Raw genomic sequence first — 16,398 nt, 5'->3', positions numbered from 1 at the left:
GCTGCAGTTAGAAGCACTCAAGGAAATCACATAGCGGTCAGGAACAAATTGCAAATAACGTCAAAGGTATTGTGTCAGTCCTGAGGTCCATTGTGGTATTTGAAGAGCTGTAACATAATCACATACCAAATATTTGACCCAATAACAGTTAGTTTAAACATCTATTCATTATAGCCAGAAGTCATCATTAACTCCACCACATATATGCATCATTTATCAGCCTCTTTGTTGAGCTACTGTTGAAAAACCATGGGGCTTGTCATGTGGGAAGGTTAAGGAAAGATTCAGTGAGATGTAATCAGTTAGAAGTAGAACCTGTGTTGTACATCTACAGTACCTCACGACCACTGACATGGCTTTACATCATATCTTTAAACACCTCTTAGCTGCTATAATTTCACTGGAAAGATTGGCCTCTTGTGGCTTTTTGTTTAACTTCTAGATTTGCCAATGACTACTTGAAGCTGATGGAAACCTCTTGTTAATGACATGCTGCATTCATTCTCTAACAGTTTTGCAGGAAACTCAACGCAATATGTTTCTGTTCTTCATTATAAATAATAATTGACCCCATCTGTTACTTTTAAAAGCAACAGAATGCAAAAAAACTGTTGATACCTATAATGCATTTGTTTTTGTGAGAAAAAAAGATGTTTGACTGATGAACAGCATGTGTGGGCTGAAAAGGCCTGACCCTCCCGTAAAGGAGGTTTTTAATCTCAATTACGCTTTTTTCTGGTTCAATCAATTCTGAAAGAATAAAAACAACATGTAATTAATTATGTCATAGGCTGCCCAGATAGAAAGTGAGTTCAGATAACTACAAATATTTTTGAAGGATTTGTGTACGTGAGTCTTTGCGTATGTTCACTCGGGTCCGTGAACTGTAAGTGTGTGGATACAGTAATGTTTAGCCTTCACTCCCACAGTCAGTATTTCATTTAGATATGTGAAAAACGTAATTTCCCTGACAGAGTCTCTGAGGTGATATGTCTATTTGTTGTGGGTGGCATACATCAGATGGGACCTGCTTTAACGTGACAGCAGTTATCACAGAAATGCTGTGTGTGTGTTTTTCAGATCCCACTCACACTACCTGTGGAGACCCCGGCACCCCTCTGTTTGGAAACCAGAACAACAGTCATGGCTACCAGGTGTGAATACGTGGTCACGCAGGACATTTAATTCATATTGAACAAAAAAAACACTTTTCATTAAAGCCTGGCAGTTGTTGTTTTGTCTTTTTTTTGTATGTATGTGCTGTACTTCTTTCAAAACTGACTGATTAATTATTTCAGCTCCACACAATGTGTAAGGAAGATGCCATCTGCTGTGTTGTTCCACAACTTAATGCTTAAACAATAATTATACACAGTTTCAATAAAGTAGAAACTAAGTTGATAAATTCATGTTATTTTAAAACAACAAATACTAATCATTAGGTCTAACACTCTCTTGAACAATAGATTTTGACAACTAACACCTCTTCTGTGTGCTGGATCTGCTTGCTGTGATGTATACCATAGTCCAGTCCTGACTTCCACATGCTCTCGTGTATCCTCTTATAGATCAGCAGCACTGTGTTCTTCAACTGTCGAAAGGGCTACTTACTTCAGGGCTCCATTACTCGCACTTGTCTGCCCAACCTCACTTGGAGTGGTTTTCAACCTGAGTGCATCGGTAAGTACAAAGTCTGCTCATTTCAACATAAAAGCATGCGTAATGTTAAGTGGAAATCTTAACATTGACCAAAAGTATGCACTACAAAAAATGTGGTGCGGTTAAATATCCCCTGTGTTCTTCGTTGACCCCAAACCCCCACATGGGTAGACTTTTTCTCCTCTCCTTATCTATTGCTCCTCTGATCCCTCTCCCTGTTCATCTCCTCAACCCAACTTTAACCTTTTCCTCGCTCTTCTTCTTTGGTCACTCTAATCCTTCTCTCCCTCTCTTTATCTAGCCCACCACTGCAGCCAGCCGGATCTGCCAGCCCAGGCTGATGTTCGAGCCATTGAACTGCCATCCCTTGGCTACACACTGATCTATACGTGTCAGCCGGGCTTCTACTTGGCCGGAGGATCAGAGCATCGGACCTGCAGGTCCGATGGGAGCTGGACAGGGAAATCACCTCTCTGTGCAGGTATAAACATGGTTATATTACATCCATAAGGGAAAGACTGAGAAATGCTCAATAATAAATATGCTAAGACGTGCATACATCTGCACCCTTTTGCCTTTGCTGCTAATAAATAGTATATCTATCTATATATAGCATACACAATACTACTTACAAGAATGGAGTGAATGCTAACACATCATTTATCATCTGACCTTGCACATGGGCACAAGCCAGCACATTCACCAAACCTCATGGGACTAGAGATGTGTGCACTTGTCCACCCACTTTCCCATACAGATGTATCAAACACTTAAAACACTTCACCTCGTATTTATAATGTGCAGTTTCTATTATCAGTCTCTTTTAAAAGCGGTGGGGTCTGTGCTGACTTGGGACTCAGTGGAGACTGAAGTGGGTTATGAAATTGGGCATTGAGCTAACGTTGACGAATAGCTGTGTTATCACTTGTTTATTCTCAGACACATGCCAGGGTAGGACGGCCCATCCATCACACAATTGGACTCCATGTAATTACATGGAGTCAATCCCACACCCACACCCACACTTACATACACAGAGACAGACACACACAAGCTTTGGAACATTAACAAGGGTGCAGAACCTGATTAGGCCAATGCATCCCATTGATTAGGTTCACAGAAGTACCTCTTATAAATGGTGAGGCAGTGTTAACAAGGTCTAGCAGACAAATAGACTGCCATTAAGACACCCTCTAGCAATGGCCGAAATACATATAGGAAAAAAAATGGTGTCATCGACACACAATTATCGAGGGTAGACAGATGCTAATAGCTGAAAGAGAAAGACGCACAAGAGGGGGACCGCCGATTGATGGATTCCATGCCAAACCATTGGTGAAAGGGGTGATGTTTTTTGTTTTGTAAGGCCATGCCATTAAGACTGAGGAAAAGAAAGATAACTAGCCTTAGCACAGTCAGGATATTAACAGCACATGTGGGCGAGGTGGTGGACGGAAAGCTCCAAAGACTGGCACCTTATAAAGCACAAGGCTGCAGGAGTGTGTGTGTGTGCACATGTGTGTTTGTTTGTTTGTGTCTACATACATTTATCCAAGGTGATGTTTGTGCTCATAAACTACCGTCAGTATACCTGTCTTTGTTTGTAGTTGCATGTAAGCCCTCTTCACTCTGTTTGCCTGCGTGGGTGTATGTTTACTACTGGGGTGTTGTCCTACGGCCCCGTGTGAGCAGTAAGGCATTATTAAAGTGCTTCCCTTGAAGCTGTGAAACTGCGTCTCTGACTTCACAAAAGCCCCACAGGGGCAAGCGGGCTGCTGTTTGAGGCACGAGTCGAGTCCCGCCGCAGACAGGCCGCACTCTGTCCATCACATGGTTTATTAGTCGAGGAAGTGGAAAGGAAGTGCTGATAGTGACATCCTCCGACTGCAATTACCTCAGGGCTGTTTAAAGAGAAAATTGTCTTCCATTTTTACTTCCTGGGGCATAAACCAGACCAGTTCACAGGATGAACTGGGATTTTTTTTTTCATGAATTCTGTTTTGTTGTGTTTTTCAGCTGATAATCGCCCAAGCGGTAAGAGCCCAGTGGGGACAGTGCAGGAGCCACCCTCCAAATTACCAGGTTTGACATCTTGTTATATTTCGAGATGCTTTTAATTATAATAGTTTCAATTTACATTATATGCAATTAGTTTGTCAGTTGGAATCTGAAAATGTTTTAGATTTGACTTCTGGATTGTTGACCTTTTACATTTTGTTTTACTTTAAAGCACTTGTATCCAAATACACTCAAACCACTGCTAACTCCCAACCTGTTATGTGATTCCACATTGGTACACTATCCAATAAATCTAGGCACCTTAGACTTTGCTGTTGACAAAACATACTGTTCTTTGTTTCCTCTATATCCACCTCTTTCCTCGTTCAGTCCCTGGTGGTGTTTTTGCTAAGAACTCTCTCTGGAGGGGATCGTATGAGTACCTGGGGAAGAAGCAGCCGGCTATGCTCAGCATCACTGCTTTTGAGCCCTTCAGCAACCGTGTTAACGGGACACTCATCGACCACAGCGGGGTGGAACTCAAACTTGCTGGTTGGTACACCAAAAGCAGAAGTCACTGTTAAGACCTTCAAAGCATTCTCACACATACGTACTAGACTTCACTAGACAAACACAGCAATGTCGGATAAGATCCAGGAAGGAGTAGAAAAAAATGGTGTGGTCCCTTCATGGAATAGATCATCGCTGCTGTTACAGAACAGCAGACATTACATTTTTTACCCTGATGCATAATCACTGTGCAGCTGTGATCATTACGACTCAGATTTGCATCGGTAACGGCTTGGACACTTCACTCCCTGTACCTGGGAGCTATCCATCTCCATCACATTGGAGTAAAAATAATTTTCTACAGCTACAAATTGGCCCACTTTCCAGTAAAAGTGATGTTGCTGATGCAGATGAATAGATCATTGTCATATTTGCACAATTTATTCTTTTTTTCAACATTGGTCTTGGATAAATAAATCTAGCGAATTTGCGAGCATTTCTTAATCTGGCATTATTATTGTGCCAAAAAAGCCTGAATTCTTCAGATGTTACGTTTTAACAAATAATTTAGTCAAAGGATACTTCTCATGCTGCTCTATAGTTGTCTAAATGGGAAAAAATCGATCCTACCAACAAGTATTGCCAGTGTTTTTCCTCTGTGCCATAGAGCTAGCCAGTTAGCCGTGCTGTTGCACAGGGTGACGTGTTGTTTCATTAAGTAGTTAGATGCATTTAATTAAAATTCATCTATAATACATTTTTTTGCTGAATTTGCATCATGATTTCATCTTCTAGCAAATTAAAGATGTATTCTTGATTGAACGTATTGTTGCAAATCTTAATTAGTTTTTTCTGTGATAGTGTCACTAGCACAGTGCTAATGAACTGAGCAAACTTGAGGAAGCCACAATAGGAAATGCACTATTTATCACAGTTTTTTTTTTAATTAGGTTCAACTAAACTAATACATTAACCTGATCATGATGTTCACTGGTGTGTGTCGCAACTTCACTGCTTGTATTGCTATTAAAGTTAAAGTTGCATTTGGGACTGCAGTTAGACTTTCTGTCGTAGATTACATAGTAGAGCTGCCAGACGCAGATAGGAGTCAACTTAACATGATGGGGGAAGTAGATGCCTTGATCGAAAGACGCCATTCAGTTTTTGAATTCCTGTATTTGTGTAGAATATACCACATACTCTCTTTCAGTTTGGCAGTTGCTCCAAAGTAACTGTGAACATGTTTTTCTTCCAGGTACATATAAGAAGGAGGAATCTCAGTTGCTGCTTCAGATCCACCACATCAGAGGCCCTGTGGAGATCTTTGTCAACAAGTTCAAAAAAGACAACTGGGCCCTAGACGGACATGTAAGTGCAAGTCCAGGGTCAGGTTCAATACAGGACCTGTCTTTGTGACTGCAAAGATGTTCCGTCACTCTCAGTCACACACACACACACACACACACACGCCTTCTATGTGAAATATGCACGAGCACATATAACCTTGTCACTCTGGGGAGATGGAGGGCCCACCAAGAGTTTTCTCTTTAATTAAAATGTCAGTTAAATCATTGCCTGGTAATCAGGACTCGACAGACCCCCCTCCACTCCTCTCTCCAGTATTATCCCCCAACCGCAGGCACCTCTAATGCACACCCACTCCAAATATAATTTAAAAAAGCAGGTCAGTCCATGTGAGTGTGCCATTGTGTGTGTTTGTTATGTTCATGTTTCACAAGCCTCACAGCATTTGAGTGTTTGCGTACAAGCTAGCAGAGTAACATGGCTGAGTGTGTTTATGTTTGTGCTCTTGAGCAGAAAACGTCATATTAAATGTCAGCTAGGAGAGCGCCTCTCAAGCTCCTGTGACATGATATTTCATTTTCTGCGCGCACCAGCTGCTGACACTTTGATGAGACTTTCCTTTGTAAAGCCTGGATGTGAGACATAAAGTGTCTGTCTTCTATTCCTCTCTCTCCCTAGGTGTCTTACATCTCTTCATCCAACTCCTTTGTGTACCAGGGATTTGTCAGAGGAAAAGGCTTTGGCCAATTTGGTCTCCAAAGACTGGGTGAGTAAGCTGTCCACTTGGTTATAGAAACCACTGTGACCAAGCTGTCTCCCGGGGGAAGACTGGATGTCTGTGTTTTTCTCCTGTCTGGATTTCTATCACAGAAAGTGTTCTCCTAAAATATGACTTGTGTCCTTAAGCTGAGCTTTAAATGCCTTCACAGCATTTCATTTGCTCTGTCGGAATCATATTTTATGTACTTTCATGAATGTGAACTCCAGCATAAAGAGGCAAACTCAGTTCAAACACATGATTAATAGTTACAAAATGACATCCAGCGGCACACACCACACTTATACACACAGACACACAGCTACAGAAAGAGTTTGTAGGTTGTGTGTTGATGCTCGCGTAGCTTTCGCAATATCAAGCCACTTGCACATCCTGCCGTTTTGATACAGTACATTTCATCCATCCTTTGCTGTGTGTCATTCTGTGGTTCCTTTAGCGACTTTAGCTATGCTGTCATAGATATTGAAACATTTTTCAACACGACTGCGGCTATTCAAAAATTCTGCTTTATGTTTGTGACCTCGAAATCCCATCCATATGATCCTCCTCGCTACAGTTTGTATACAGCAAATGCTTACACCCTGACTCCATGAGTCTGAAATGCTGCTGCAGTCAAGCAGTTGTGTGTAGGATTTTATTATATTTTTATCGTCATGGTTTGATTCACCTGCTACTGCAAACAATCGCTATTCTTCTGCCTGAAGTAAGGGACATGGGAAAGATACATCCATTATATATACAACATATACAGAATATATACGGTTCTACCTATGTACTGCTTGGCGATGTGCATTATAATTGTTGCGTTTTAAAAAGATGTTGTATTTTCGACACTTGACAAGGAAGGGAATTTGCTTCTTCTTATAAAGCAACATTGGTTTACTGCTGCCACCCACTGTTGCAATGCAGTTATAAACAACCGTGGTTGTTTGAATGAAGAATAGCTGCTAATCAGCAACAAGGGCAGTCTTGTGGCGCGAGATCGTAAAAAAGTTGTGGACGTTAAAACATAATTTCATCTCCATCTTCATCATCAGCTTTGAGTTTGATTAAAAAAAATGAAATCTCAAAAGTTGGGCTTAATCTCACTCCTGGGTGGACACACAAGATTGCAGAGTGATCTGATATTCATTAGCTTGAATATGAACCCGTGTGCACCCAGTACGAAACCCTCCATCAGCCATCAGTGTTGGGTAATTAAAACCTGTCATTTTTCTTGTGGCCTTGACAGCGTTAGCCTCTCACTACGTCCCTGAGGGCCACACTGCATTCAGGTAGAGATTATATACATGGAAGAAATGGCAAAAACTGCTCTGTCTGGGCAAGATATAACTAAAAAACATGTAAACGTGAGCTCAAATCCTGTACATTCAAATTATTCACGTATGCATTCTATTATATTACATTGTATATTCCATATTTGACAAGCTGATAACGCTCATACTGGTACTTTTGCTCTTTTCTTTGTGCGCATGCTTTTAAGGTTGACATATTTTACGAGACTTTTAAAAAGCAAAAGCAAGATTGGAGTGGCTTCCATATTGGCTGCAAAGCAGACTCAAGAGCAGCAGTGTGTGCACATAAATAGATCCAAAATGGAATTGACCAATTTGGAATTGGTGCTAACGCAGATTAAGTGTGCATATGCACGGGGAAAGTTGTGTGAACATAGCAAAAGTGGATGTGAAAATCTGCTGTAATGAGCAAGGTGCTTGAACAGCAGGTGCAGAACCCTCTCCCCCACCCACCCACCCACCCCTCTCCCCGCCACAGCACACTGATTGAGCAAACAGCTCTTTATTAATACAGAGGGCTGGGGCCGGTGCCAGGGCATTCGTGTGTGTGTGTGTGTGTGTGTGTGTGTGTGTGTGTGTGTGTGTGTATGAGTATGAGAAAAGCGGGTGGGGGTGGGTTGGACGTCTTGGAAACAATCCTACCCAATTTGTCGAGGTTTTCCTGTTTTGTTTTAACTCAGTGGTGGTGTCACTGCGAGTGCAGTTTGTTTGCGCAAGTGTGTTTCTGCATGTGTGTGTGTGTGTGTGCAGGTGTGTGTGCAGCAGGGGTTGATTTGCAACACCACAGATCCCACTAATTGAATTCCTTCTTGTTTGTCACTCGTCCTTTATTTGAGCTTTTTTTGGCATTCTGTGGCAAACAGGTGGGCTGTCACTCCTCCAATGGTGCTGTTGCAGACACACTCACCTCCATAAATTGGAGAATGAACCTAAAATGACTTAATAGCTTTTGGCGTCTGATGTCAGTAATTAAGACTCATTGCGAGTGTAATGAAATTGGACAGTCCCAGAGGGGGAATTAAAATTAAGTATAGTAATAGACTTTTATAAAAAGTCACTTATCTGCCCAGTTTCTTACGTAGAAGTGGATCCTTCCTGGCAGACCTCCTCAGCCTTTAAAATTTAATTAAGTTTATTGTACTCTGGTTACTGTTTATTTGTCTTAAATTTTTATCACAAGTTCTTGGCAGAAGATAAGAATGGTCTTGTTTTGGTTTCTTTTAAATTTTGTATTCATGGGATATAATTATATTATTGACTGCTTAAGTGGTATTTTACTGAAGTGATGCTTAAACAATGGCCTAATGTCTTATCTGTTTTTTTTTACAGAGAGCTTGGATCCCAACAAAGTCAACCCGGGCTACAACTTTGCATCCAACAGCAGTTCTGTGGCGGCAGCCATCCTAGTGCCTTTTATAGCCATGATCATTGCAGGCTTTGCTCTGTACCTCTACAAACACAGGTAAGGCTCATTCCTTTGAGCTATTACACAATACTGCTCATCTGCAAGCAATATTACATCATGACTTTTTCTCCTGGTATTTATAAGAAAGAATCCTAAGTCGAGGTTTAATTCACCTCTGCAAAGTTGGCTGTTGTCAGAAAGGAATCATGCTTAATTTTTATTTGCATTCACCCTTCAGAATATATTAACTTGATATGGATGATTTTAATCCACTAATGCATATTTGCACAGACTGAGTGAGTGAGTGAGTGAGTGAGTGAGTGAGTGAGTGACCCACCTACGAACAATACCCAGCTGAATTTGCACATATTCTCCCCCTAAATGCAAATCAGTATGGCCATATTAGTGTTGGAATAATTAGTTAATTAATCAATTGGTCGATTAACTAAAACGTGATTATCAAAATATTGATAGTGCGTTCATTATTAGTCATTCATTTGACACAAATGCCAAGCCATTGATGACGCCAGCTTCTTAAATGTGATTATATGCAGATTTCTTTCAGCATATTATTTCAGATTTTGTGTTTTGGGGTTTTGTTCAGGCAAATCGAGATATTTAAAGATGTCACCAACTCGACTAACACATCTAATCCATGATGTTGCACATATCTCTCCTTTATACTTGCTGTATCCACCCATTATCTCATTGTTTCATCTATTGATTTGTTTCATTTCAGGAGAAGACCCAAAGTCCCTTTCAATGGTTACGTGGGCCATGAGAACACTAATGGACGAGCTACGTTTGAGAACCCGATGTACGACCGCAACATCCAACCCACCGACATCCTGGCCAATGAGACAGAGTTCACAGTCAGCACCGTGTGCACAGCTGTATAGCAACTGCTTCCTCCAGAGGTAACAATCAAACACACCGCCACGGCATGTGGGTTCATGATAAAGTAAGGACGTAGAGCACCCGGCATCTAAAAATAGAGGACGTTATCACCTTGTGGCTCGCTGGAGTCGATCACGAGCAACAACACAGATTCTCAGGACACAGTTGCAAACCCTTCACGTCCCTCTAGAATCTCCTGAGAATAGAAAAAGTGCACCTTTATTTTCTGCTGCATTTGATCTGTATCACCCATATTAATTAATTGCATTTGGTTTGTTTATGCTTTATTGAAAAGCAATAGAATTATTTATTTTAACTCTGATGAAAATATGATATTAATCTTTTTTTATCTATCTCTCTTCTTTGTGATTGCACTCATCTTTGTCTCCGTTTATTTCTTTATTGCTATGTCTTTAACTGTCATTCTTTTCCTTTTCGGTGTATTCTGTGTATATTTTCTTTTAATTTGTCTCTTTTCCTCTCCATTCTTCTCTTGTCTTGTCCTTTTCCCGCACACCCCTTTCATCCATTCATTCCTCCTTGATTCAGTTAGGGGAGGAGAAGTGCACCACATCTTATCTTGCCTGCCTACAGAGGACATCCATAGTTCCTCAAGCAGAGGGCAAGACAAAGATTATTTTATTTGCTGTAACACATTCAAGAAACATCGGCAAAGGCTCTGACTTGCAGGAGACGAGAAAAAAGAGAAACAATGTGGAGACAACAAGGACTGTAACAAAGGCCAACAACAACATGCTTTGTGTAACTTTACATGGTTTCTTCATCATTTTCCATATCCTGAGGAAGAGCTTCACCCTGAAACTACAGCCTGCAGGAGTAAAGCTGGAAGCAAAGCTGTGATGACTTTTCTCACCGCTCTCCGCCTAAACCCAAAGGGAATTCTATGGTCAACTTTAAGTAAGGAAATTGACCTGTAGCGAACAAAGATCTCTGTGCAAGTTAACTGTACACCGGACAGCCACATGTTGGCCCGGAGGAGTCAGAGAGAGACAGTCTGGACAGTTTCGATTCAAATCTCTCTGTTTTCCATCTGTTTGTTTTTTGGTTCTCTTTTTATACACTGCTTGCTTTCTGTGATGAGTAATTGGGAACCCTGTTTTTCAGGAACAGCCTGTTCCTGTGGCTGTTCAAAGCTTTGATCAGAGGCCACAAATCTCTGGCGATGGATGAGTTAAAAAATCTCAAAGCTATGAAGACCATTCTATCATTATTTTTGTTTTTAAAGCAGGAATGAAATCTGCTTGCGGAGGCAGCTGTATCCAGAGGTACAGGTAAAAGGGTAGCGAGGGCTGCTGAAAAAAATGCACTTGTGAGGTTGTAGAGTCTATGTGAATACGACAGTGAGAGAGGGTGTGTGTGTATGTGTGTGTGTTTCTTCACACATTTGTGGTGGCATCTGCAATCTAGGTTTTGGCCCCAAAGATTTCACCAAACACAGGACTTTCTAAAATTATTCCATGTTTACGTCTGGAAGAGACTGAAAAGAAGGCGTGGAAAGAAAAAAAAAACACCTCTCTAACCAATGCATCTAAAACAAAATGTTAAACAAGAGGCAGAACTCTGAAATGTGCTTCATGTTAGCATCTGTTACAAGTTTCCTGCCACTGTCGCTCTGAGCCACTTGAGGAGGAAAAGACATCGGCCGGGTCAAAGTGGGTATGGCAACTACGACAGTACATTTCCATGGATGTATAAACGCCTCGGGACCACATTTCTTATTTTTTTTCCCCATTGTTTTCAAAAGTCAGACAAAAACTACAGCACTAACCAAGTGAAAGAGAAACACGTGGCACATTTTCTTTGGAAATTCTCCACTTTTTGTGTTTTAATCCTGGATCACGTGTTTCTGCAACTTGAAGGTGGTAAGTGCTGTATTTTCTTCTGAGATCAAGATGCAGTATGAGCTCCCTAAACTTGGCCTTAGGAAAACAAAGATCAAAGTGTGGCCATCTTTGAACTCCCTCAAAATGTACAACCGAAGGCGCTTGAGCCTGAAGAATGGATGAGTCAGAGATGTGTTCCTCCTGGATTACATGCAGGTCTTTTCCTCCAAGTTAACTTCTGACAGCTCAGTCCTTTTTGGAAAAACAGTTGCGTTGCTCTGTTTTGTCTTCCCTCATCATGGAAATGTTGCAGACGGCTTCCTCAGAGGTGTGACAGCAGGGGAGCTTCTGGCATACTGATTACTCACATGCATTAAGTCTGACATGGTAAATATGATAAGAAAACAGTTTCTATGCTTCTAATGCTATAACACTCCTCAAATCTGCAGCAACTGGGGAGTGATATCCCCAAATATTGTTTTGAAAGTGAGACACAGGAGGGAACTGTCAATAGCTACAACAGCGGGACTCTACCTTTTGGCAGGTGTATGACATGCCCAATAAGACACATTGAAAACATTAATGCTTTTGTGACCCTTACAATGTGAGTGTGTGTAGAATATGTGTATGAGCGATGGAGTCGAAGGACGGCGACCTCCAGGATTTCAAACGCCCTGCTCTCGGCTATTTACCACTCACTAACTATCCTCATACCCGTGTATCCTGTGGATGCAGAGTAAGGTGGATAGTGCTCGAATTTCACCGCAGCAAATTGAGCCATTACATGCAATTTGCTTTAATTTCGCCATGCGTCATTGTCAAACCCGTCATTGTGAACCCTGAATTCCTTTTATCATTATCCCTGACAGGACAGGCCATCAATTACATAGTGTCTAAAACATCCATGGCTTTCCACCATGTGGTCTTTCTTTTTTTGAGTGTTAGAAACCGGGAGGGAAATTTGCCTTTCATTGAATTTTATTAGGTTTATATATAAATGAAACAAAGTGGCTGTAACATTCAAATTTAACCTCCATACTGTACCAACAGGTTTTCAAATGAAGTCTTTAAAGTCACCTCGAGTACATCACTTCCCTCAGAAATCCAGGCTTTCGAAACCAATCACTGTATTGTTCCTTCAATTAGTTTGGCTGTGGGTCAGTAATTGCTTTTACAATTTTATTACTTTTAAAGCTCTCGCTTATCTCTGCAGTATAGATAGAATATTGCCCCTTGCCTGCTCTGGTTGAGAATTGATGGAAAAGGAAACGATTGAATTACCCTGGAGATTTCATGGGAAAAGGAGCAGTTGCACTGTCATTATCTTGAAGGCAATGGGACTCAGTTCTCATCGTTGTATGTGGCTGTTGCATTGTGCATTGCATTTGTTTTTGTTTTGAAATTGCACTAAATATTTCAGCAGAGTCGCTTCATTATGTTCCATTTAGTTTATGTTAAGGCCACTTTGAAGGGGTCTTCCCCCTCCGTTCATTCTCCCCCTGGCAACGTTTAGCACACTTATACGCAACACTTTATTGAGCCGCGTTGAGTTTTAAACAAACAAATGTGATTAGCTGGGGCAATAAGACATGATGCCCCCACTGACTAGAATGAACTGATTCTATTTGACTGGATTTACACTGGTGATTTGGATAAACATCATACAGAAGTATACGCTCACACAGCTGTGAGTGTTTTCTTTTTGTGTCTTAAGAAATTCAGAAATGATTTTAGAGGGCCCAACTAGTCCTTTTCAATGTTTTTCCCCTCCAGTCTTCAATAAGCACTTTACATTCATTATAGTGCCTTGGTACACCCTCTTGATATGATGAACCTGCTTGAGTGGCTCTATTTTGGTGTTCAGGAGTTCCAAACATCATCATTTATTTTCTAGGATTGGAGGGAATATAATGTTTTGTATGTCAGATATATCTAATTTAAGTTTTCAGTTTTTGCTGTCGTTGTTATCCTCTCAAGCTCTACAACCATGACACACATGTGTACTTTGAACTGAGCTTTTGAGGGTCATCTCAGAAAAAGATCATACATTTCCTTCCTTTTTCGGTTTTCCAAAAAGAGCAATGTGCTTGTTAGTACTGTGTATGCAAGGATTAAGGTCTTGGATTCTATAAACTCATGTTTGAGTGAGTGTTTGTGTTCTTGAGAGTCACCTTTTCAACCAAAGTATGGCTGATAATGAATTAAAAGTTCACCAAATTAGAATTGGGCAAAATTACGAAATGAAGATAAATTGTTTCAGTCAGTTTTTGATGTTGCTTCATTTAGTTCTTTTAGTTGGAAAACTTTTTAATGGGGAGCAAAACATTTTTTTAAAATCCTACTTTTTATTTTAGAGTGGGAATTTGGGTGGTACATCTTTATAAATACTCTATTTTTAACCCATCCGGGTTGGTCCAGAAAGTGCTTAAAGAAAGTGCAGTACAGTGATGTGAAAGTGAAGATCAGTGAGTTCTGGATGGAGCAGCGCTATCAGAGTTTGAGGAGATAGTTCTTGATCTCGGGCGGCTACTACCTGGTTCTCTTTGCATATTTTAAGACAGAAACTCTGATCGCACGAGGTTCATTTTCGTTATCAGCCAGACGCAGCTCTCAGTTCTCTCCTGCTCACCGTCTCCTCTGTAATGAAACACACCGCAGCGATGGTCTTTGAGTTCCCATCGAGTTCACGGAATTCGCTCACAGTCAGGAAATAGACCAAAAGCTTCCCATTTATTTCTGCAGATAGGAGTCTCACTTTTCAGTGCAGGTCGCAGTGTACATGCATTGGAAAACCAAGCAAATCCATCAGCCACGCTGTGTGCATCAACTATTATTTGTAATCTCCCATCTTCCATTGTCAACGCATATTGACGGCGACGACTAAGCCAAAAATACTGCTGTGTTTTTCAGGCCCATTCCATGCAATTTGCCTCCACTATTCAGCCTATTACAGTGTGTCGAGTGGACTCGAGCATGGAGGAGAGGGTAAGGAGAGGTTTTTTGAAAAGTTTTTGGTGCTTAGAGGAATTTTATTCTATAAATGGAGAGTGGACCAGTAGTTTCATGATTTAGGATCAGGGTTATTACTGAAAAACTGCTGAATGTATTTCATTGCACTGACTGTATCATTTATCCTTTGTTTGATATCTGTAGTCCCACAACTGCTCCTCTGTTTGTGTGCAGCGATGTGTCATCTTTGGGATAAAAAAACAAAACAGAATGTCCAATTTATTTATATTTAGTATAATATAGCAACATATTTACAGAGAGCTGCTTTTTATTACCGGAGACTTTACATTCCTGTGTTTCTGTTTTGGCTACAAAGTTATTTCAAGGTCCCATTTTTTTTTCTTTTCCCAAACATAATTTCATACCAGCCCAATAGATCTCCCAACTAACCTCGAATTGAGACTGAAACTCACCAAATCATAGCGCTGAAGCGGAATCAACATGGCCCTTGAACGCCACAACAAAACAGTAAAAGACAAAAATTTGGTGTCGATGTCTTGCTGTACACCAAAAGGGTTACTACCTGCGGAGAAATGGACAAACATGGACTGGAGCAGACTGTGTGCAAGTAGAGAAGGAAAGTGTCTCTCAGAAAAGAGAATATGTTAACGAATAAAAAACCTTTTTTTGTACAGAGATATATTTTTATGAAAATACATTTGTAATATAAAAAAGAAAAAATGGATTGACATATATGTAAATGTTTTTCTTTTTCATTATTGTAGTACAAATGCTAGTGGGGAGTATATGAAAAATCTCTATATATATAAATATATATATATAAATATATACAAAGAAAAATAGAAACAAGGCTTTTTGTATATGTAAAAAAGATTGTACATAAAAGTTTACATACATACTGTACATATGTAAGACCCACCATGGCTTGTCTGCAATATATAAAATGTATTTTATCCGTCTGTATATGATGCTTTGCATTGTGTCTAAGCTTATTCTACTTTCTTGAACTTGAAACTTATTTTGAAGGTTTTGGAATAAAATATAAAACCTACTTTTTCATTTGTGTATTTATTGACTGAATGTGTTTATCGCCTAAAGTCCAGATTCAATTAGCTGATGATGCACGGTCAGCCTCTGGGAGTAATATTGATAAGCAATAGCATATACAGTCAGGGCCATAAGGATTTGGACTGTGACACAATGTTCCAAATGTTGCCTATTTACACGACCGCAATGGATTTAAAGTAAAGCAGTCACGATGTGGTTGAAGTGTAGACTTTCAGCTGTATTTCAATGGATATAAGACTAATGTGGCATTAACTGTTAAGGAATTACAGTCAGGTTAAGAAGTAATTGGACAAACTAACATACTAGTGAACATAATGATGTGTTTTAATACTTGAAGGGAAGTCCTTGGCAGTCAATGATTGCCTGAAGTCTTCCCCTCAAAGTCATCTAAACGCTGAGTTTCCTCCCTTTAAATGCTTTGCCAGGCCTTTACTGCAGCCTCTTTTAGTTGCTGCTTGTTTGTGGGTTTTTCATCAGAAGTAAACTAAAAGCATGCTCACTTGGGTTGAGATCATGTGACTGACTTGGCCATTGAAGAGTATTCCGTTCCTTTGCATTGAGAAGCTCTTTGGCTGTTTTCACAGTATGCTTTTGCCCTTTTTTTTATCTGCACTGAGAAGCGCCGTCCAATCAGTTTTGCAGCATTTGGCTGAAAAGAAATGATTCTGC

The 16,398-nt window shown here is 40.4% G+C and overlaps 1 protein-coding gene across 1 annotated transcript in view; it reads left to right on the top strand.

The window, feature by feature from the left end:
* csmd2 (CUB and Sushi multiple domains 2) overlaps positions 1–15,663 on the top strand; it is a 209,189-nt gene extending 193,526 nt beyond the window's left edge. The window contains exons 63-72 of the mRNA XM_068576332.1: positions 1,081–1,154; positions 1,569–1,680; positions 1,961–2,140; positions 3,676–3,741; positions 4,048–4,209; positions 5,423–5,535; positions 6,151–6,238; positions 8,875–9,007; positions 9,690–9,867; positions 10,397–15,663. Of these exons, the coding sequence (XP_068432433.1) occupies positions 1,081–1,154; positions 1,569–1,680; positions 1,961–2,140; positions 3,676–3,741; positions 4,048–4,209; positions 5,423–5,535; positions 6,151–6,238; positions 8,875–9,007; positions 9,690–9,849 (1,088 nt within the window). The 3' untranslated portion in view covers positions 9,850–9,867; positions 10,397–15,663. The remainder of the gene's footprint in view (positions 1–1,080; positions 1,155–1,568; positions 1,681–1,960; positions 2,141–3,675; positions 3,742–4,047; positions 4,210–5,422; positions 5,536–6,150; positions 6,239–8,874; positions 9,008–9,689; positions 9,868–10,396) is intronic.
* Positions 15,664–16,398: the final 735 nt, after the last annotated feature.

This window comes from Clinocottus analis, unplaced genomic scaffold, assembly GCF_023055335.1.
Source record: "Clinocottus analis isolate CAN_PGR_092001 unplaced genomic scaffold, fCliAna1.0.p SCAF_14, whole genome shotgun sequence".
NCBI lineage: Eukaryota > Metazoa > Chordata > Actinopteri > Perciformes > Cottidae > Clinocottus > Clinocottus analis.
Note: the sequence above shows the minus strand (reverse complement) of the source record. Positions and strands in the feature narration are given on the sequence as shown.